The sequence below is a fragment of the Lissotriton vulgaris genome, chromosome 4_1 (assembly GCF_964263255.1).
Source record: "Lissotriton vulgaris chromosome 4_1, aLisVul1.2, whole genome shotgun sequence".
NCBI lineage: Eukaryota > Metazoa > Chordata > Amphibia > Caudata > Salamandridae > Lissotriton > Lissotriton vulgaris.
In genome coordinates, this window is record NC_141691.1 from 1,863,674,931 (window position 1) to 1,863,697,002 (window position 22,072).

Sequence of the window (22,072 nt, forward strand, 5' to 3'; positions counted from 1 at the left end):
CTTACCCTATGATTTGGAACCAGTCTGTGGAAAGATCCTCTTACACTTTGACTTCGAGCCATGTTGTTCCAGCCCTTTATTAACTCTGTTAGATAGAAGCTTGTCAGCCAAAACTGCAGGTTTCCCTGGATCCTTCTCTGTCAGATCTGAGAAGTATGTCCAAGTGGGGTATAGCACTCCTCCATGGGCCACTTTCGAACCGTTAGCTGGTTCGAGGCACGAAAATCTGTAACCTTCATTCCTCTCACACTCATTCCAGATACGCAACACTGTGAATCCTAGTCTGAAACAGAACACCATCCACTCGCTTGCCATCTTTAAACTACTGCAGGTATAAACTGGCTTCAACCCACAAACTGCTCAGCCACAGGCAATTTTCCAATGACTGCTATCTCTTCCAGTGGCAACCGACTCTTCAATTATGTGGCTTAGACACATCATTCAAAGACAGCCTTACAAGCAATCTTAAAACTCAAAAATCATTCCAAAATAGTTTGTCCTTCCACATACATGTGTACAAGTTCTTTAGGAACATGAAAGAGCACATCATAAGAGTATGAAATGAAATCGCTTTTCCAGCTGCCATCCTAAGCTTTTCTTCCTCGAAAGCTATTATATCCCACTCCATTTTCTCTCCCTTTTCTTGACCTGTCTTTCCCTCTTGAAGAACCGGGTTTTAGAACCCAGCGGCGCCAGGGGCACGCCCAATGTCTTCGGGTTCACCTGTCTTAGAATACAGAGACACAGGATACTTCTCGGTGACGTCAAAGATCTAATTTATTGGCTGCAACCAGGAACAGAAGTCTACGAAGTACGACACAAGTAGGTTCGTCAGAGACTGCTCAATTTTTGTAGAGCGAGACATAGTCTTTTATCCTAAAAAAAAAAAAATCACATTCCGGACAAACACCCACTATTTACAAATTGTCCAATCATAGGTAACATTGCAAAAGGTATCGCATGACGACAAACCCACTTTTCAGTTGTCCAGACCACCATCAATTACACGGGAAAGCCCAACATTCTTTCTCGAACAGGCCGGACAAACCCATAATAAAGGACCACAACCCATACCATAAACAGGCCATAAAAGAAGGAACAGAAACAGATGAGAAGTAGGATAAGGGGTGTGTGTGTGTGCATACCAAACTTTACAATCTCCTGTGCTCTGATCCTTAATCTCGATCAGCTACCGGGCAAGGAACTGGCTTAACAAGGTCCACTTCAGGCAACGGGGTCAGTTCACTCAGGTCATTCAGAAGTCAGCTAACGTGTACGTGTACTAAAGACTCGTTCGGCCATAGTCATCGGCCTATGTGAGGGCAACCACAAAATGGCTGCCATACACAATATGGAACCCAAGGGTTCAGAACGAAATCCCTAAATACGTAGTGAATCCATCGGTCTAACATGGCGAAAACAGTCGTACTTGCCGCACTCACTAGTTACGGTTCGCTACTATCAAATTCGTAACTAAACCATGACCTTTATGAAACAGGTTCAAAATTCACAGAACCTCACTCTCACTTGTGTTCTCTGCATGGACCCATTCTTCTCTTTCTCCCTCCTCTCGGTATCTAGTTCAAGGCAAGTTAATCTTCGCTTTTTCCTCTCAAACTCATGGTCCTTTTCTTCTTCAACCTCCACTTACTGGAGAGCCACATTCAAGCTCAGGATCTCTGCTAGACATAACCCTTCAAAGGGGATAATTTCTTGAGTCTGTGCCAACTGAACAATAGAAATAAGTTATGAGAAAAACCCATGGTGTCTCCAGGAGAAAACTGAACTGGGGGGCTTAGAGAGTTTGATTCTACAAAACTCCCAATCTGAGTTTGAATCAATATACCCTCCCCGGAATCTACTTCAGTTTCTATTCTTCACTCCCGTTTCTCCCACTGGGTTTTCATTAAACTCACAAGTATTTCACTGTACTTGCTTCTGAGAGCCCTCCACTCTCTATCCAGACACAGATCCCTTAACCTATCCAGTGTCAAGGTGCCATGGTCTACTCCCTTCACCCTGTATGCGACATTCCTGATTTGTAGGTTTTACAGGTAATAAGGCTGGATCTGCTGTTGTGGCTTGAAGCAGGTCTTTGTGCGATATTCCAACACTTGCTGCCAAATGTCAGACCCTGTTCCCACAGGCCAGACAGGTCCTGCTGAGCCAAAACAGTGGAGGTTGAGTCATTTTACCATTGATCTTGCGGGGCCCGCACTCCATGACATTGCAAACTGGGACAAGTACAAACCTGTCCATATAATTTCATATAAAGAAATATAAACACATCTCACTGAATATTAAGCAAAACAAATGTGTAGACACTATATCACTAATGTGGCAAGGAATCGGGTGGGATAAAAAAAGATTGAATAACATTCCAGGCTGAAACCAATGTGACAATATCCCCTTGAAATTACCTGGAAACTTAATTTGAGGATATCACAACAAACGCTGTTGGGTTGGAAACACTAAAGAATAGCCAGAGGATCGCTTGATAAAGGGTTATTCTGAGCACAAAGGTAAAAAACAACATCTCTATAACAACGAAACCGAGATGAATGTTTTCTGCAGAGGACACGACTAAACTTGTAACAGTTTTTTAAATTTTATTATACAACCTATGGAAGCACCTGCACTATGTCTCTGGAGGAAGCCATAAAAGCTAACAAAAGCTAACAAATTGATTTGAAATATTTACCACAACAGTATTTTTTCCAAGATCCACCTAAGTAAACTTTAACTGGTAAAAAAATAGTTTTCAGCAACATAAAGGCTGCAGTTTCTCTGAAAACCAGAAAATGTGTTGTGTTCAATGGAGTATTTATATTAAATAATATTTGGTAAGAATCTCTAGAACTGTAAATACACCTAAGGATGGACAATAGGTAATTAAAGGAGCCTAATTGAAATCCCTCCAACTGTTGCATTTTGCATAATTAAATGTGCTTATTGCCACTAAAATGATTTAAATATCGGTCTAAGGCAGGGGTGTGTACTCGCCCCCCTATTGTTCTCCCTGTTTCTAGCTGATCTACCCCAAATATTAAATGTAAAAAATGTAAATTGATACTTGTATAGCGCACTACTCACCCGCAAGGGTCTCAAGGCGCTTGTACGAATACCGCTGTGGAACCCATCCTGGCTTTCCCTGTGAGGCGTCCACTCCTGGGCACCCCCAAGGTGGAGGCCAGGCATCCTTAGCGTTGTGGGGGCCGTTGTGGAGATTAAGCAAGCTACTGCCCAGAGTTGCAGAGTGGGACTACATGATTGGAATAGGCACAGAGGGGAGAATTATCAGGTCCGTGGAATTTTGAGTCCAAGGCCCGCCGAGGCGGGGAATTGAACCCTGGTTCCGGGCTAGACCTCTGCATCAGGGGCTGCCGCTCTAATCATTGAGCCACACTTCTCCACCAAGAGAGGTTAGAGGGGCGAACCCGAAATTGGGAGGAAACCAGATATCGTGCCTTCTCTATGCCGATGACTTGGTGATTATGGATAAGACGGAGATAGGCCTTCAGAGAAAATTAAACAGGTTTAAAGAATACTGTACAACTAAAAAATTAGTAGTAAACATGGACAAGACAATAATTGTATGTTTCGGGAGGAGGAAAACGAAGTTCTCATGGTATCTTGGCACAGTTTTGCTTGAGAGGGTAACAGATTATAGATATTTGGGAATGTGGTTTACTGGTACCCTGAAATGGAATACACATCTGCAAGATTTAAAAGTGAGGGCATTGGCTTCTGTGAAAGGCCTAAAAAGATTTAATAGTACATATGGAGAAATGTCAGATAGGCCGGTCATAAAAGCCTATCAAGCAATGGTGACCTCACAATTTTTGTATGGAGCCGAGGTTCTTTACCTTAGTGGTAAGACCTCCTGGGATAAAGAGGAGGGAAATATACTAAAAAGTTTATTCCTGCTGCCTAAATCATCTATGGTACAGGCAGCGAAACTAGAGCTGGGAATCACCTCCTGGGCAATAACTGCTTGTATGGCCCTTGTACGCTTTTGGCAGCGATTGGGAGCAGGGGAGCTTCTTAAAATCTCCCAATGGGCAAAAGAGAAAATTGCTACTAGTGAGCTACCGTGGGCAAAAGAGACCAGAGCATCAATAAGCGACACATATGGGGTGCTCGATTTAAAGGTGGGTCCACCGCAAGATCACATGACAATAGGTAAGAAAGAATTAAGGCTTTTAGGGTCTGATATGTCCCGTATATGTGATAGGGAGTACCTTTTACAAAAAACCTTGGTGGCCCACAGGACATTGGTTTGGGAGATTGATTAACATTTCCCCTAGGTGGACAGGCTACCAAACAACAGTTTAAGGCGGGAAGTTTTAAAAATGCGAATTGGGATAAACCCATGTTATGCGAATAACGGGGTTAGAAACCTTATGATGGGATGCAATGGTAAATGCACTTGTACATTAGGTACCACCTGTGATATTTTACACATTTTAGTAGATTGTATGAGGTTTTTAGATATACAAAAGGAGTTTTTATGCCCGATTTTTAAAAGTATAAAATTATGAATAGGATGCAAGCTGTTTCCTTTTGGTGGAAATGAGGAATTTAGATATAGCCTGTGCTCTGGGGAAATATATGAATAAAGTTAAAGTGTTCCTCAAGTGCACAGAGTAAGCATTAAAAATGCTCCTCCTTAACATCACGTAAAGGTGGAACTATCAAGAGATTACAGTATTACTTGCTGCATGTTGAAGGATTTGATGCATATGTATGAATTAAGTGATTTTAATAATTTAGAATGTTACAATACTCCGATTTTAAGAAGAAAGCTAAACTATATGTATTTTGAGGTGTAATAATTTTATATGATACCGCTGTGCTGTGTTTTCCTTTTTTATTTTCTTTCTCTTTTATCAGGATAAGAGGTAAATTGTACTTTTATGGTTGTACAAACCAAATAAAGTTGGGTTTTGACTGATTTAAATATTATATATATATATGATATATTTATACATGATATATTTATTGGCTAATTTTGATAATTTAATTGGAATCCCAGGTCTACTCCAGAAAGGCTGCAAGTTGTCAACTTTTACATCATACTAATATTTATCAGTCTTTTCTGCAGTAATGTCAAGTGCATTACAGTGCATTTTTAAAATAAACCCAAACCCAAACTGGAGCATGCCTCGAGTCGAATGAGCTATCCTGGTGAATATCTTGTGCATGAAGCCCCTCACGTTGTAGTTCTTCATACCCGATGAAATTCGTATTCACCTGTTGGAATACTTTATTTTTTATTAAGATCACATAGCTCAGCATAGCCTTGTCTAAGCGAAATGGAAATTTTGCATGCAAGGGTAGAGTCAGGAACAGTGGTAGGAGGACCTTTGGGTACCGATTACGGAGGAGAGCTGGGGCCTGTTGTGGAAAAGACCCTCGGGATATCAAGAAATGCATGACTTAAGTTGATAAACTATTATGTGTTGCACAGAGCGTACCTCACACTTGTGTGAATCAGACTATACTTCCAAGCAGAAGCGGAGGCTTGCCCTAGGTGTGGGGAAAGAGAGGCACATGTACTGCACATGTTCTGGGACTGCCCTGGTCTCCAAACTTTTTGGGAGGAGGTGGTAAACACGGTAGGAAATATTATAGATAAAGAGATACCACAAACACCAGGCCACTGGTTATCGAGCTGGTTCCCACATACGGCCAAGACGAAGGTTACAGGGAGGTTCCAGGACCGTGCATATATATTAGCTAAGCGAGAAATCGCTAAGAACTAGAAGTTGGCAGGGGGACCGAGAATAGGGACTTGGAAAAGAGAACTGGAGAAGTGGGCAGGTGCAGAGGGCAGAACCCTACTGAGAGAAGCGGGACAGGGTATAGGAACAATGGAAACTGCAGGGGCTTAGTGGAGACTAGTAGATGACTTACGGGCGCTAGACTCGGATGAGACAGCAGCAAACAGCTCAGGCCCACCCTCGCCAGACAGAGAAGAAGGCGCAAAGGCCCAAAAAGAATAGGAAAAAGCGAACAGCACATGGCCTCTCTAGCCACAATCTGACCCCAATAAGAGCAATAGATAAGCTAGTAGAAAATACTCATGCACTGAAGATTTACCAGGTTGCAATTAAGCGACTCGTTTAAGAGGGAGGGAGTTGAATTAAAACTGCAATAGAACAAGGATGAGGAATGTGAGTTGGGAAGATGCTTATATGTCTTGAACACATGTAAATGTAATGCACTTAAGTAAAACCCCATAAAATCTGTTTAAAAAAAATAAAGGGTAGAGTCAGGAAACTTTGCCCATTGCAAAGATGGGTGAAGTTTACTGACTGTCTAAGGACATTTATGCTCACCTGGCTCATCCCAGATCTACAAGGTGCAATGCACCAGAGAATTTCCTGCAGATGAATGACTTACCCAAGTAGAACATATTCCATACCTTTTTTCCACACTGATAATGCACAGACAAGTGTATAATAATCCCTATTATACACAAGTCCATCATATTTGTAACTTACAGGACCCAATAGTATAGGTCAAATGAACCCCCTTGCATGATATATATATATATATGCTGTTTGTCCTGATTTTTTCCTGGGGTGATGTAAATTTATAGAAAACTGGTATTATTCCGGGGCATACAATAGAGATTTTGTCCTGAAGAAGCCTTAGGCATCTCATAAAGGGCTGAAACATATCGACTTTACACAGGGTGTAGGAACATTATCTCCATAGTTTCCCCTTCTTAATCGTTTTTAATCTTACCAGGAACACCCCTAATAAAGGGATAATAGGTGTTCTGTGGTATTTTTAGCAGACCGCAGTAGGAAACTATCCTAAGTGCAACCTGGAACATGGCGGAACCCATCCTGGTGTTTTGTGGCCAGGTCAGAATCTGATGATGAAGCATGATACCAAAAGAATCTAACAAAAAAAATAAAGGATGACTGTGGACTTGTGGTACCATAGTAGGACACTAATGTATCAAACAATTCCATGTTTAGGACACTGTGTTTTGTGTTTAAGATGTGAGGCCGTGTCGTAAACATCCATCCAGCCTGTGTATCTTTGAAGAGACTTTGATCACTCCTCTGCTATTCGTGTGATATTGAGGAACTTTATGCTCATCTGGCTCATCACAGATCTATTGGGTGCAATGTACCAGAGAATTTCCTGCGGGTGTATGTCCTGCCTGAGTAGAACCGATCTTTCAGCAGTAGGGATTAACTTGAAGGACTATTGCTGTACACCAAAATGCTATTTTAGCTGTCAAGCTGCAGTGATTGATCAGCTACATCTCATGGCAGTCCTTAGTTCGAGAGTGAGTAACCAATCCATACTCAGTACCTGCACACTAGCTATTTCCACTGCCCAGGTCCCATCTAAAAGAGAGTTTGGACTTCTGGTGGCAGGAAACTGCAGTGATGGCTGCTGAGTCTCAGTGGATTACCCACCAATGCTCACAGCACTGACTGCAGTGAGAATGCTTTTCCTCATGTTCACTCAAGCTGCCCTTTTTCTATTGTTTATGTTTAAAACTTTACAAAGCTTGTAAAGGTTTATTTAAACAAAGCTCTGACGTTACAACACAAAGGTGTGTATAATATCACACATTGCTAATCCACACAATGTTAATCTTGGCGTGCAGCAGCGACGTATAATATGGACGAGTGGTAATAGTAAGGTTGCAGTCATTGGGTGTCTAACAGGACTACAAAGAATACTTTAAAGGCATGCTTCTCTGCGTTTCCAGGATACAGATATTACACTTTTTTTTTAAATGATAATGCGGACACTAATTTCTTCATTAATTTTTTTTTCATTCGTCTGAGAGAATGAACCCATTCCAATACAGATTTTGTTCAATCTACATAAAGTTTTAACACTGAAACATATATTTTGGTGGTAGAATTATTTAACACTAAGATATATATTGGATACAGTATGATGCAGATGCCTAGACACAAACATGATGATAAATAAGTGGTCCGAGTTGTTCTTACGAATACTTGCTACACAACTTCCTTGCGTTGACTCAGAAAGATGGTTTGGATAACAGAGTGATGCACAGATCAGCAATTAGCTTCGCCTGTTTGTAATTTAATCTACTGCAAATTGTTCTGGGAGCAACAAAAACTTTAAAAAAAAATGAGATTATAGGTCTCACAATCTTTAGTGGTAGGAAAGAGGCTCAATCTGTCAAACTGGTAGGAAAAGGAAACAAGCATTTACAATGCAATGGTCTCGGCATTATTAAATGTAGAGCTATTGGCATTGCTCAAGACTTTTTTTTTTACCATAAATAAATGGTATTGTCATTTACAATGGCAATAGGTGAGCATTAGAGAGTGGTAGAGAGTATTTGCGGAAACAGACACAGAGTCGCACACACAGAAAGCCACACACACACACACACAGAGCCACATACACACACACACACACAGAGCCCCCCACACACACACAGAGCCCCCCCCACACACACACAGCCCCCCCCACACACACAGAGCCAGACACACACACAGAGCCAGACACACACACACAGAGCCCCCCACACACACACACAGAGCCCCCCCCACACACACAGAGCCCCCCCCCCACACACACAGAGCCCCCCCACACACAGAGCCCCCCCACACACACACAGAGCCCCCACACACACACAGAGCCCCCCACACACACACACAGAGCCCCCCACACACACACAGAGCCCCCCACACACACACACAGAGCCCCCCCCCACACACACAGAGCCCCCCACACACACAGAGCCCCCCACACACACAGAGCCCCACACACACACAGAGAGCCCCACACACACACACAGAGCGTCACACAGAGCGTCCCACACACAGAGCGTCCCACACACAGAGCGTCCCACACACAGAGCGTCCCACACACAGAGCGTCCCACACACATATTAAGGATTAGTAGTAAAAAAATATTAAGTGCATTGGCAAACATGGAGGGTGAGTTTTAAAAAAACAAAATCATGAAGCACACATTTAAGGGTTGCATGCAAGACTGTTTCTATGAGGTACAAATAGAGCACTGTGTCAGAAGTCAAGATGCAACTCTTCTGAGCTGGAAGGTGTCTCTAACTACAGCATGCGCTCAGACAGACTGAGCCAAAAATACATCTCTATATGGGTGGTCTTCAAGCTTTTTTATGCTTTGTCAATAGAGGACAGGACCGGATTAGCATATTGTGCATTTGTTATCTCATATCAAAGGCAGCTGCTCAACAGTGTGACTGTGTAAAGCAAATGGCATGTTTTATCTGGGCTACGAATACAAACCAACCAAAGGTGTCCGGTTAGAAGAAAAAATATTTGTTTAAACTAAATATGCTTGTGTTTAGCTTTTCCACTTCTTTCTTAATAAAATAAACTTTCTTAATAAAATAAATGACCCCTGCTCAACTGGAAGTTAATTTGTGTTTAAGGCATCTGACTCTGGCTTCAAAATCTGCCATTACGTTGATTTTAAATAATGGATGTCTATTATCAAAGCAGGTTTGCGTGTCTTAGAAAAATAAGAACTCTTTAATATATGGAAGTATATGAACTAAATACAGACCTCAGCACATTCACGAAACTGATAAGATATAGAGCCATTCTGGAGGACACCAACAACCAAAAGTGGCATATAAGGTGGCCACAAACAACAGCTCAGTCAATTTTAAAAATTGCTAGTTTTTTTTTTATAAATAGGGAACTGATTCTTTTTTATTATGAGACGATGGTGAGCTTTACGTTTTTGCCTTGTGGGGTGAAGATGAGGACAACGAAAGTACAGTTAAATAATTTGAATACCCCCATTATAAAAATAAGCAGAACTGAAGGGGGGGTGTTGTAACGTAAGGTCTAAATAACATCCCTACAGGCATATATGCCCAGTGAAATATTATTTGACTACACCAAATTAACTTTATTTCCTTAAGTTTTCCTATTCGGTGCTCATTTAGCAGCACTGCCAACTTACAGCGAGATCTTTCTTAAGTAGGCCAGGTGAAAGGGATTTTTGAATGGACCAGACCTGCTAGAACATCATAGACACCATGTTACAGAAATCTTGACATTTCCTTACAGAAACGCCCACTTCAGAGGTCCGCGCAACCGGCATGTGAAAAATTCGAGGCCCAAGGGCCGACTCCCTCTTTCAGTATTTTTAATGTAGATAAAACAAATAAACGCCCGATCAATTTTACTGCTCGAGTGTTTGATTTTGGACTTGCCTTACAAAACTGGGGAAAGTGCGTCTATATTTATGATCGCAATTAATTGGGCGAACATTTTTGTTTTGCTATCTGAAGCCATTTGAAAAAAATATATAATTTTACAACAAACACAACCAAACCAAGTAAGGCTACTGCGCTTCAGAGCGCAGTTAAGGCAGGGTCAGAGACGAGGACCAAAAAAACAAGCAAACGAGTTAAATAACACCAACCATGTTTCTCCGAGGCGAGGAAGAAATGCCTCAGAGAAAGCACGGTCATTTTCCGATTCGGGCGTGGTTTTCTTTCTCTCCTCTTCCCATTGGCTGGAAGGTAAAATTCCAGCCAATGGGAAGAGGAGATAAAGAAAACAAGAAAGAAGCTTAAAAAAACTCCCCCGAATCCGAAAAAGACAGGGCTTGAACAGAGTGACGCCCCTCTCCTCCAATGGCTGGCCTCCGTTTAGGAAGCCAGCCAATGGAGAAGAGGGGCGGGTTCTAAGAAACTAAGAAACATTAAATCTCGGAGCTCCGCCCACACTGCTATGCAGTGCGACGCAGTCCTCGACCTAAAAATGAATGTTTCCTTATGGCTGAAAGATCTCCCATGTTGGTTTCAATAATTATCTTTACTTCAAATTCAAGCATGTTCTAAGTAGCTTTCAGAAGATCTGATTGTTTAAAAAACAAATAGATTTCAATGCTCCTCATTATTGACACCTTCATTGTCTTGAGAAGTTACTCTATACCTTTCATCTCTCCCATTGACCTTCGTAAAGTTACTGATTAATTGCAAGGGTTTGATATATAGCACTGAAACATTTTATCAATTTTATTTCGTGAATTAATGGACCATGAGATGGGTCGGTTGGCGTAGCTTAACACATTTTGTACTGTTAAGTTATTTACTATAGTTTTTCGTGATGTCGCTTGCAGCTGGAGCAAATAATTGCCTGCGGTTAAAGATGTATTTAAGAAAATGCCACTAAAAGGTGCTGGTAGAAGGCATCTATGATCACAAATCTGTAGAATCACAAAAAGGAGGCACGCGGAGGGAACAGATGACGAGATCACTTTGAACAACGCATTAAATGCCATATGAAACAACTCCGTGTAAACACTGTGCTGTGAAATGTAGAAACGTTTAGAAATGTATATTTCCCTATGTAGTAGATGTCACCATTGGAGTAAGAGGAGTCATTCTCAGATTATAAACAGCTAGATGATTTATGTGCCACAATTGCAAGGAGTTTCTGATTAAGAACTCAGATTAACGTAGATGCTAATTTATGATTTGTTATGGTGCATAAAGTGCTTGAATTTTCACTGTAATAGCATTCAGTCATTGTGCTTTTCAGCCCCGCTTGCTCATGACTGTTAAAATAGAAAAAACTATGCATTATGACAGATTACAAGCTTTTAAACCAGAGGAACTAGGTCTCACACCGATTTTCCAGCAGACCGTGAATAGTACATTTCATGGGTCTTTAGTAGGCCCTGCTCTAAACCTTACAAAGCTCAGATTTCAATCCTAACCTCTAGTCATGAGTTTGGAAGACTACAAATATGGTGTGCAAAATATTCTTGATTATATGTAAGCATTAAGGATTTCTGCAATATTTAATGGGCCTCGACAAATCTACTTGCCCACTTGCTAAGGTGAGCCATTTTATCAGGGCAAGCTATATTTAGGGCCTACTTGCCTCTTGTGGCAAGCTGACAAGCAAAAGATGTTCTGTTCACTCACAAAGTGAAGGAGCATTAAAGATGGCTTTAAATCTTTTTTTTAATCTTGTCACAGTTTTTCTGTGTTCAGAGACAGAAGTCAAAAGTCAGTTTACATCTACAATTACTTTTTTTTCTGACTGCACAGTTCACAGCATTTATTAAGTTAACTGCCTGATAAAACATGCTGTACAAAAAGTGTTAAATGTAAGGTGGTAGGATGTCATGTTTTATTCTAACACACATTTACATAGCTGAAAAGTGAACTGTGCCAACATTTTAAAATACTTTTTAGTAGTTATGAAAGCCCTTGTGTTGTGATTCTGTATGATGAAAGAATAGTTTTAATAGGATGAAAACAAATCAGAACATTTTACTTGGTGATGTGCAAATGATAAATATTCTTGCTGAAACCCAATGTCCACAGGTTGTTTATGCACTATATAGTTTTTTTTTTTTTTTAATTTTTTGAAAACCTTTATTGTGCACATGAAAGGAAACAAATACGGGCCTACAACCATCAGGCCGGCCACGTTACATTGAGCACAAGTGCTAGCAATACGGTCCCCTAGCGGCATCAGGTGGCATAGCATCACGTATCAACAGTTACACTGGTAAAGTCATGCCGTCAAGGAAAAGGAGCACTGAAGGTTAAATTTTAAAGTTTTTTCCGATCCAAAGAAATCAATGAAGAATAGGTGCAAGGAGAGCTGAGTCCGTACAGTAATTCCCCAACATGAGTAGGCAGCAGAAGTAATAGCAACATTTGGGTTGAGCATCTCGTCAGAGTGGCAATACAGTAGAAAAACAAACCGAACAACTGAAGTCATGCCTGCGCCACCCCCCGCGCCACCCACTCTCTACTAACCCCTATCACAGACCCAGAACAGAAAATAGGAGAAGAAAGCGCAGAAAGTTGAGAAAAAGGCCCATAGAAACTAAATAAGAAAAATAAAATCTACCCCCCCACCCTACACCAACGCGGAGGCTACGGCCTACCCCCCCCGACAATGTGCCTGTCGCCCATTAACGAACCCGAAATGCAGTCCAAGAGAAGAAAGAGAAGAAAAGGAAAAAAGAAGAAAAAATAAAGAAAAATTGACTCTTATATATAGAGAGTGAGAAAAGGCCATCCTAATCTACAACTCTCACAAAATACAAGTGAAGCGGGAGGAGGAGCACTTCCGAACATTCCCAGCCCCCCAGCCAAAAGCACTATCCCCACACAGTATACAACAACTCTGAAATAGGCGATAATGCAAAAGCAGTGGGGGAAAGGCATCACATCATGCATCACTGAGCAATATTACAGGTCCTAATCCCACCCAGTTACCATATTACATACACAGCATTAAATGCGGAAAAACATTGCTTCAGGTGAGAATCGGAAGAATGTGCCCCCGGACCCCCCATACCGCACAGAACCGCCCTCCCAACTACAAAAGAGTAACAGCCTGACCCCGTACTTTTGTCCATAAAGGGGAGAGAACTTCACACACATCACAATCAACATTTGCAAGATGTAGTCAAGCCTGGGTCCCCACTTGTCGATCGGAAGGCAGGAGAAGTCACTACCACAAACTATCGGTAACACCGGTTGCGAAGACATCCTCTACCCCAACTATCAGTAACAGAATAGGACCGGCATGTTAAAATGGCAGTGCTAAATGTGTGCAAAGAGCAAACCAGAAGAGACAATTCCAAACTAGTTCCCGCCCGCCGGCATACCCTCACAATAGTGGAAACCGCCTAGCCCTGGCCCGACCGTGGGCGATCTCCCATCCCCCCCCCACACGCAAAGTCCAACCCTTCGGGGACAAAGAGACAAGATGGCCGAAGTGGGGGAGGGGGAGGGACACAGTCACAAAATGAACGTCGTCGGTCTCCAGGAAAGTCACCGAAACACGTTGAAAGTCTCATCAACTCAGCCAGATAGTAAAAGTTCCACCACCGGGAGATGGGAGGCCCCGGGGATAAGGCACGTAGGGAGGTTTCAGGCCGAGCAGTTGCTGAGCCCGACAGCGGTAATGCTGAACGAGGCAGGAAGGCAGGTTCAATGACGGAGGAAAACAAAGTAGCACTAACCGGTCTCTTAACTGGTCTCGAGTTGCAACAAGTAGCGGTGGATACAGTGGCAGCTTTGTCAGGGATCCCCGGATACCTTGTATCCCAATCAGCCAGCTGCAGGTGTGAATCCAGACTCCGCGATGAAAGAACTTTCCGCTCCCACTCCCGGTCGACCATGAGGGCATCAAGCTTCTCGCCCAGCTCACAGTAGCCACGTCTCAGCGCCACTCTTAACTCACCCAGAGCCGCCAAAACATCCCCGTTTGACCACACAGGCTGTGGGTCCTGCAGTTTCAGGGCAGGGAAGGGCGAATGGGGGCTGGTTCCCTGCCGGGACGTGGAGTCATAGTCCCAATGCGGGGACAAGCCGTCGTCCTCATGGGGCAGGCAGAGAGGCGTCGCCATCTTGTAGGTAGAAGAACAACGGAGCCAGGAGTGGGGGTCCACGAAACAGCACCGATCACCAATTTAAGCCCCCATCAACTCCAGGGTCACCTCTCGGCTCACGGTTCCCACGCGGAGCGACCCCTATGTATAGTCCGGCTGAAAGAAGGGGAGGGATCGCCAGCACTAGGCAGGAGCAACAATGGAGTCGAGGCAGCAATGAAACAGCATCCAGTAAGGAGGTTCATCTCGCCTCCAACCTAGCCACGCACTCGGGCTGTGGAGCGAATACGATGTGAAATTCCGCCGGTCCGCCGGCCCGCATATGGGTGTCTCAGCTGTAGACGACGGCGGCGCTGTCCCCACTGCAGTGGCGAGCAGGCAGCCCGACCGTCACGGTGCTCAGGGGCCGGCGGGACACGGAGGTTCAAGCTGGGGTCCAAGGCAGCAAAGTCGTTCCCGGGATAACTGCGGTTGCCGGGCAGTCAGAGGCTCCGGAGTAACGCTGGCGAAGTCAGCATAGCATAACGCACATCCCGCTGACGAAATGGCAAAGGATAGTAGGCAGGATGAAGGTGCGGGAGACAAGGGCTGGCGGAGCCGAGAGCCTATACGTCCGCTCCGGTCGCCATCTTGGCTCCTCCCCTGCACTATATAGTTTTATATGCAAAACTGCATGTTAGTGGAAAGGTTTTTGGCCATTTCAATGGAACAGGTGCTGCCTGTATATGACAGTGCACTACCACCTCATGCTTTAGTAATATATTTATTAAAAGTGAGTTTTAAATATGAACTGAAAAACATTACTCGCCTACCCTGACTGCAATGCTATTAGTGAACTAGGAGGCAAATAAGATGTCAAATGTACCCTATATATATGATAGATTCTTATAATGCATGGAGCAAACGTTTTATCTATTAAATCAAACTAGATCTTTTTTTTGCATAGCATGAACACTGAACTCACATATTGGAAAGTGCTCTCATATGTGATAATGAAGAACAGAGTGGCTCTGCAAAACAAAATATTTGCCAATGAGACCAGAAGATGGGTATAGTACATTACAATTAGGTCGAGTAGATTATTCAAGTCACTAGACCTGCAGGTCTAAAACTTTTTATGATTTTTCGAGGCTTGCAAGTGCTGGATAGAAGCTAAACTTGTATGAATTTTCTTACATGATTGTGTACCTTCCACAAAAATCTCAATAAAATGTTTTTCAAAAGATAAAAAAAATAAGAAAGGATAAGGGACAAATAAATACACAATGGAACTGGTCTCAAGGATCAAAGCAAAATGTGGCAAAGATTTTAATACACTATTTCCAACTAAATCTAGTTACAACAATGACTTGGAGCATGCCGTTGTGATGTGATCCTACCACATTTTCTTCATTTTTTTAACTTGAGGAAAAAATACCCTGTGGATATGAAGAAAAAGCACACTTAGCTACCCTACTCCCCCTTATCCATCAAGAGAATACACAGCTCCCTATAGAGAACTGAAGCCCTCAGACATCACAATCCCACCATAACAAACGTAGCTCTTTCTTGACCCATTCGGACTCTGCAGGCGTTGCAGACACTCGGTTGGCCTCTAGGGAGGCGCAAGGCCTTGATTGGTTCCAAGAGGCCACACAGCTCATACGGTCTCAGTAACCGCATCCTGCTGGTTTCTTTTGGGAGGATTGATCTCCCACGTAAGCTACAGGTGAACAGGGTAAGCAGAAGATCTAAGTGGGAGTAAAGAGATTGCTACTTGTGCCTGGGTGAATTACAATGACAAGGTACACGTGCTGTGAGAACAAGCAGTAGCAGCAGTCATGACATTTTCTCACACTATCTACGCCCTCACACCAAATGAAACACAAGCAGAAAGACAATTACTGATCTAAACACTGTGATTTGAGTCTCTCTTATTTCTAACATACGGTATGTTTAAACTCTATTTCCTTTACAGAACCTGAGAACAGTCAGCTATGCCCCGAAATGCTGGCTTCACCTGCACTTGCTCTCGAAGATTGCTTGTTTTAACTAAAATAGATAAGATAAATGTGATAATCCAGCGGACACATTTACATCCATGATTGTCTGTCCTCTTGCTAAATTAATCATAACATAGATGTCTGCAAGCTTTCTCAATGTTTTCATAAGAAGCAAAATGATAAAAAAAAGATAGGTTTGTTTTCAACAATTCTCTTGATCAGATCATATGCAAAACTCTGGTATCAGGCTATAGGTTGGAGAGGTCACGCTAGTTTGCTGCACCCGCTTTAGCGGAAAGAGACAATGTGGAAAGGTGCCTTCACAGGTTGCTGTTTGTGTTCCAGAGCTGCACAAAGGTGATAGGAAATGGCTACTTTGCTATTACAACACAAAGCAACAGCTCCCGTTTTGAAAGTAGGCATGTTGTGAGCACCATCTCTGAAACTCGGACATAGGCTTATTATTAAATGGTTAGCACAGCATCTAGAATTAGCAGCATGAGACTATTAAGAGTATAGATTTCAATAAACATGTTGTAGGTAATTAAAATAACAGAAATAATTATAACCTTCTTCACATCTTTACTATTTACATTCTGTGTATTTACCATTTACAGTTTATTTACTAAGCTAGGATTTTAAAATATACATTTTAAAATACATATCCTGCTTTTCGGTTCAGAGAGTGTTAATCATTTATAAAAGAAGGTTGGGAGCTCCATGGTTCTCCGTGAATTTATCTTATGGGACAGTTACCAGTAAACACTTCCTGCTCAACATTGCTTAGTGTGGGTTGTATTTGGGTTGCAGTCCAACTGGATTTCTGATTTGGGTTGGTGTCAGGGGGTCCGAAACCAAACCACACGACTTTAGGAGGTAGCCATAGAGAACTTATTAATACAGTGTTCTCCTAATGCACACAAGAGAGTACCTGCCTCACGGTTTCCAAATCTCCACATTTCAATATATCCCTAATTTGCAAACAGGCTCCTGCACTTGTAAGCAGCATCTTTGTTTGCCTGCCTTCAACTCCCTCTTCTGTCCAGCACTTTAGCTGGTTAATATCACTACTCAGGCAAATTTGGTGAAGTTCAAGCAATGTGGCAAACGCGACAGATTATTTTCTGCAACATATCCTTGCCAGAATGGTGCTATTCCTGTCTAAGAAGAATAAGTGATTGCTCAGGACATCAGGCTTAGTTCACTCTTTTTCTTCAGAATGTCAGAAGAATACACCTGGTGCAGAGTTGCTATTTGCCTTCGATTCTTGACCAGAATTCCACAGTGGCGTTGCCGAAACGAACCTGAATGCATCCAAAATATTAACCATGAGTATTTTTAAGCTTGACAAAGGTAGAAATGTGAGAACCATTGTTACTGATACAGCCATGTTGGGTACCCTGAAAATTGAAAGACTGTCTTCCAAAAAGTGGACTGAGCAATCAGAACATAAGCAGATTATAAGGGAAGGCCAAACGCTTCAGCCTACAGTCTGACTGTGGAGTAAAAACGTGAGTCAGCAAGTGGTATAATCCAATCACTGAGACCCAGAAAGAGTTAGAACAATCCCCTTAACTAAGAAATGGATACATTAGTATTGCTCTTCCTGCAAACAGATATAGTAAAAATATAATGCATTGTAGGAGTTACTTAAGACAGAGAGCCTTGCCTATTCTAATTGTCGGTGAGGACAAACAATTACCAATAGACTGGGCTTGAAATATGGAATCAAAAAGTAATTTATACCTTCTTTCGGAATAGGGCTGGCAAAATTATTTATTTTGCTTTCAGTGTGTTTTACCAACAGAGCATTGAGAACTTACAGACGAGATGCTGTGGAGAGACTGAGCTCTTCTCTTAACCTTCTGTTAATATCGTTGAGGACATACATGTGAATAAACACACACATGCCAAGGTAACAGGCCAAACACTGTGATTGGTAAATGAGCAGTATGGGATGGTTATCTTCATCATTTTCATACATGTAAAACTTCATATCTGCAAAATGAACAGGCATAGGGGCCAACTAAAAGTTATTACAACAGTCAAGTTTTACTTAAAATATCATGTACACACTTATATACACATACCTGATTCAAGCCGTGTTGAATACTGATATAAGAAATATAAATTCACCATGTACAAAAATCCTGTTCCAGGACCAACTGGGAAATAAAATGTTGCAGTAATAGGTCTCCATATCTGTTCAAACAAGAAAAATATACCCAAGTCATTTCTTTGTGATGGATTTATTCATTCAATGTCTTACAGAACTATTTTCATCAAAAATAAACATCCATTAAAAAGAAACATCCATTTACACACTTATTTAAACATTTATTCGTCCATCGACCTTTACAAATACATATATAAAACATATTTATGTTTCAGAACACACATTCACTGGATGGTGTCATCAGTGATGTCATGAGTGATGTCACTGACCATGTCATGAATGATGTAATATGTGATGTCATCAGCAGTGCATTACACGCGCAAGTTATAGTGAGTCCAACTAACTATAACGTGGGAATTTCAATGGTTTTATGTCAGTAAAATTTTCAGGTAATTCCACCATCTATATACACATCCTCTCATTCAGCAACAGTTCTATATAGTCACTCATACATATATGTATGAGTGACTATATAGAACTGTTGCTGAATGAGAGGATGTGTATATAGATGGTGGAATTACTGAATTGGTTGTTGTAACTGATATGGGTATCTCCACTTTTTTGAAAATGTTAGTTTCTATTTTTGAATATGTGTTTCAAGGGTTACTTTACAGTGAAAGGAGCTCAGTCACTCTGTCACATTTGGGCTCTAACATATATATAGCCCAATATATATTTTTTAAAAGTTAATTTTCTTAAAAACAACTGGAGCATATATCTTGAGACATAGCAAACGCACATCGGGCTACCAGTCGTTACAATTTTTCAAATGTTTTTTTTTGGGATTTTTTTTTTTTTGCCCTGGAGCGCTCCCGGTGCGCGCCCCGGTGAGCACCCCGGAAAGCGTAGTATTTTGAAGCGCCCCGGTGCGCGAACCGGGAAGCGTCCAGTTAGCGCCAATGTCGCGATCGAAAACAATGTTGCGTAAGCGTGTCGTATCGCGTAGCCGCACAATGTGTCTTATGACGCGCTGCGTAAACGCACCCGGAAGCGCTCCGGGGCGCGGCCCGGAGCGCGTAACATAAGCGCGCTGGAGCGCGTAGCGTGAGCGCGTCGGGTCATGTGACCTGAAAATAACACTTTTCATTGGTTCATAACAGTTTTGGTTTCATAATGATGAAACCCCTGGTCATGTGACCTGAAAATAACACTTTTCATTGGTTCAGGATCTTTTTTTTTCTCCAAATGATGAAAGCCCCCACCTTTTTTCCTTATTCTACCTTTGTGCTTTGAGAGAGGAAGACCTGCATTTATTTCAGTTGAAAATGGCTACATTAGCTGCAGCTGCTGGATCTTCTGGACCACCACCACCACCACAAGGACCTCCACAACTTCACAGTGGTGGAGATCAAGAACAGGAGGAGGAGGAGAGGAGATTCGTCCCAGAGGACAATATTACCTATAAACCAAAAGAGCACATCATCTGGCAATTTTTTCAATCCCCAACGACAAAAAAAAAGCCAATGCACCTAAGAAAACCTGCTTAATCTGTCATCAGGAGCTGTCAAGGGGGAATCCCAACAAAAAATACTCCTTCGGCAACCACACGATCAGACATATGCTTAGAAAGCATCCAAATAACTATGCTAGGGCAGAGGTCATGGAGTAGGCCAGAAACCCTGTCCAATCTTCTGCCAGCACCCCGCAAACTAATGTTTCCACCCCATCGGGACCAGAAGTTAGGGAGATATGCTCCACCATACAAACCAAATTTTCCAATTTAAAAATTGTTTGTATTTTTTGTGGACAAACAATATGCTATGGAGAGCAATGCATCACACTTATTAATCGTGCTTGGGATAACCACAAGTGCCCAAGGAAACATTAATTTGTTCCGCTTTTTGTTTTGCTCCTGTTGACCCCTTTAGAATTCCCTGTTTTTTGTTTCTCCCCTTAAAAAATACAAAAAAAAAACAAAAAATGTTCAGAAAAGCCAAAAAAAGAAAAAAATGTTAAAAAACCAATAAAAAAATATAAAACAACAAAAAGAATAAAAAAAACAGTTCTTTTTAGAACTACCTCCAATTTCTTAAAAAATGCTATTTCAAAAAAAAAAATCTGTCATTCTTTTTTTTCCCCATGATACGCTCCCCGGTGCGCTCGCCGGTGCGCGTACCGGGCGCTCCCCCCGCGCACATCGAAAAAATTAATAAATAAATAAATTTGCCCCGCGAGGCCCTTTTATGGCCCCCACATCAAACCTAGGAGGTCAGAGGGGGTCCCCTTATGGTCATTTCCCCCTTTGTTTTTGCCACCTCTTGTGTCTCGATTTTACCGAGACAAGATGGCGGCCGCTCCGGACTGTTTCGAATGTTTACAGACACCCGAGAGCCAATCAGCTTTCTGTGCGCAAGTCGCGTGGCGCGCCCGGAGCGCTCCCCGGTGCGCTGCTATAGATATATATATTTTTTTGAACCTAAATTACTCAAAAACCACTGGAGCACATATCTTGAGACATAGCAAAGGCACATCGGGCTACCAGTCCCTACAATTTTGCCAAGTTTGGTGGAAATCCATTCAGCCGTTCGGACTAAAAGTGAGGTCGACCGCCCTATAGAAATTAACATGGGGAAAACACGTTTTGGGACCCCCCTTTTATCTCAGCCCCCGCTTGACGAATCCCCCCCAAACTTTCAGGGAAGGACCGGGGCGCCGCGAGGCCATTTTGAGGAAATTTTCAGGCAGATTCGTCAACCGGCGCCAAAATTATTCCAAATAGAATTTTGAGATTTAACATTGAAAAAAATCCTAACTATAACTACCTACTGGCGACCGCCAGTAGGTAATATATATATATATATATATATATATACACACACACATTATCCGAAATGCGCCCGACGACCTACCAAAACACGAAAGCTGGTGTCCGTTTCCCTCTCTCCAGAACCATTTACGGCTGGCGTGCTGTGAATGACTTGGGATAGCAACGCTTGGAGATATATATATATATAATATTGTGGTAACAGTCGAGCCCAAAGTTATACAAAGTGAGCTCATAGGTGTAGATACATGTGCACAAATTCAAGTATCTGAGTTATGAAAAAAAAAGTGAAAATGAGCTGGAGAGAAAACAAAAGCACTGTTAATATCGTGGTCTGTGAACCGCGTGATAATGTGCATTCCCTCACGCAAAGTGGTGCAGAATCAGGTGTGTTAGCGTGGTTCTGAAGACTATCCTACCTCCTGTGAATATGCAGGAATGGCAAGTCGAGATTGTGTTCCCCTCAGGGTCTGTTCGGACCTAAATGAATGCAAACGGTAATAAATCTCATGCGAGTCTTCAAGACTGATACTCAAAGGAAAGACCAGTCTGAAACTGTTAACCCCAAATACCTGTGCCACTGTTTATTGCCGAGATTCTGATTGAAAGTGCTTACAATGACGAACTGTAATCTGTAACAAAAAAATGCCAACGCTCAGGAAGCAAAACACAATAAATTAAGTGAGACAGAAACCTAAAACAGCGACATGATTCTTAACTCACGCTTACCGAAACTGCTCAGGCGTGATGTGTATACCAGCGTACTAGACT

General features: G+C 42.2%; 1 protein-coding gene across 1 annotated transcript in view; it reads right to left on the reverse strand.

The window, feature by feature from the left end:
* Positions 1-22,072, reverse strand: part of DERL1 (derlin 1) — a 71,089-nt gene that overhangs the window by 22,376 nt on the left and 26,641 nt on the right. The window contains exon 2 of the mRNA XM_086966169.1: positions 18,452-18,563. Coding sequence (XP_086822295.1) covers positions 18,452-18,563 — 112 coding nt within the window. The remainder of the gene's footprint in view (positions 1-18,451; positions 18,564-22,072) is intronic.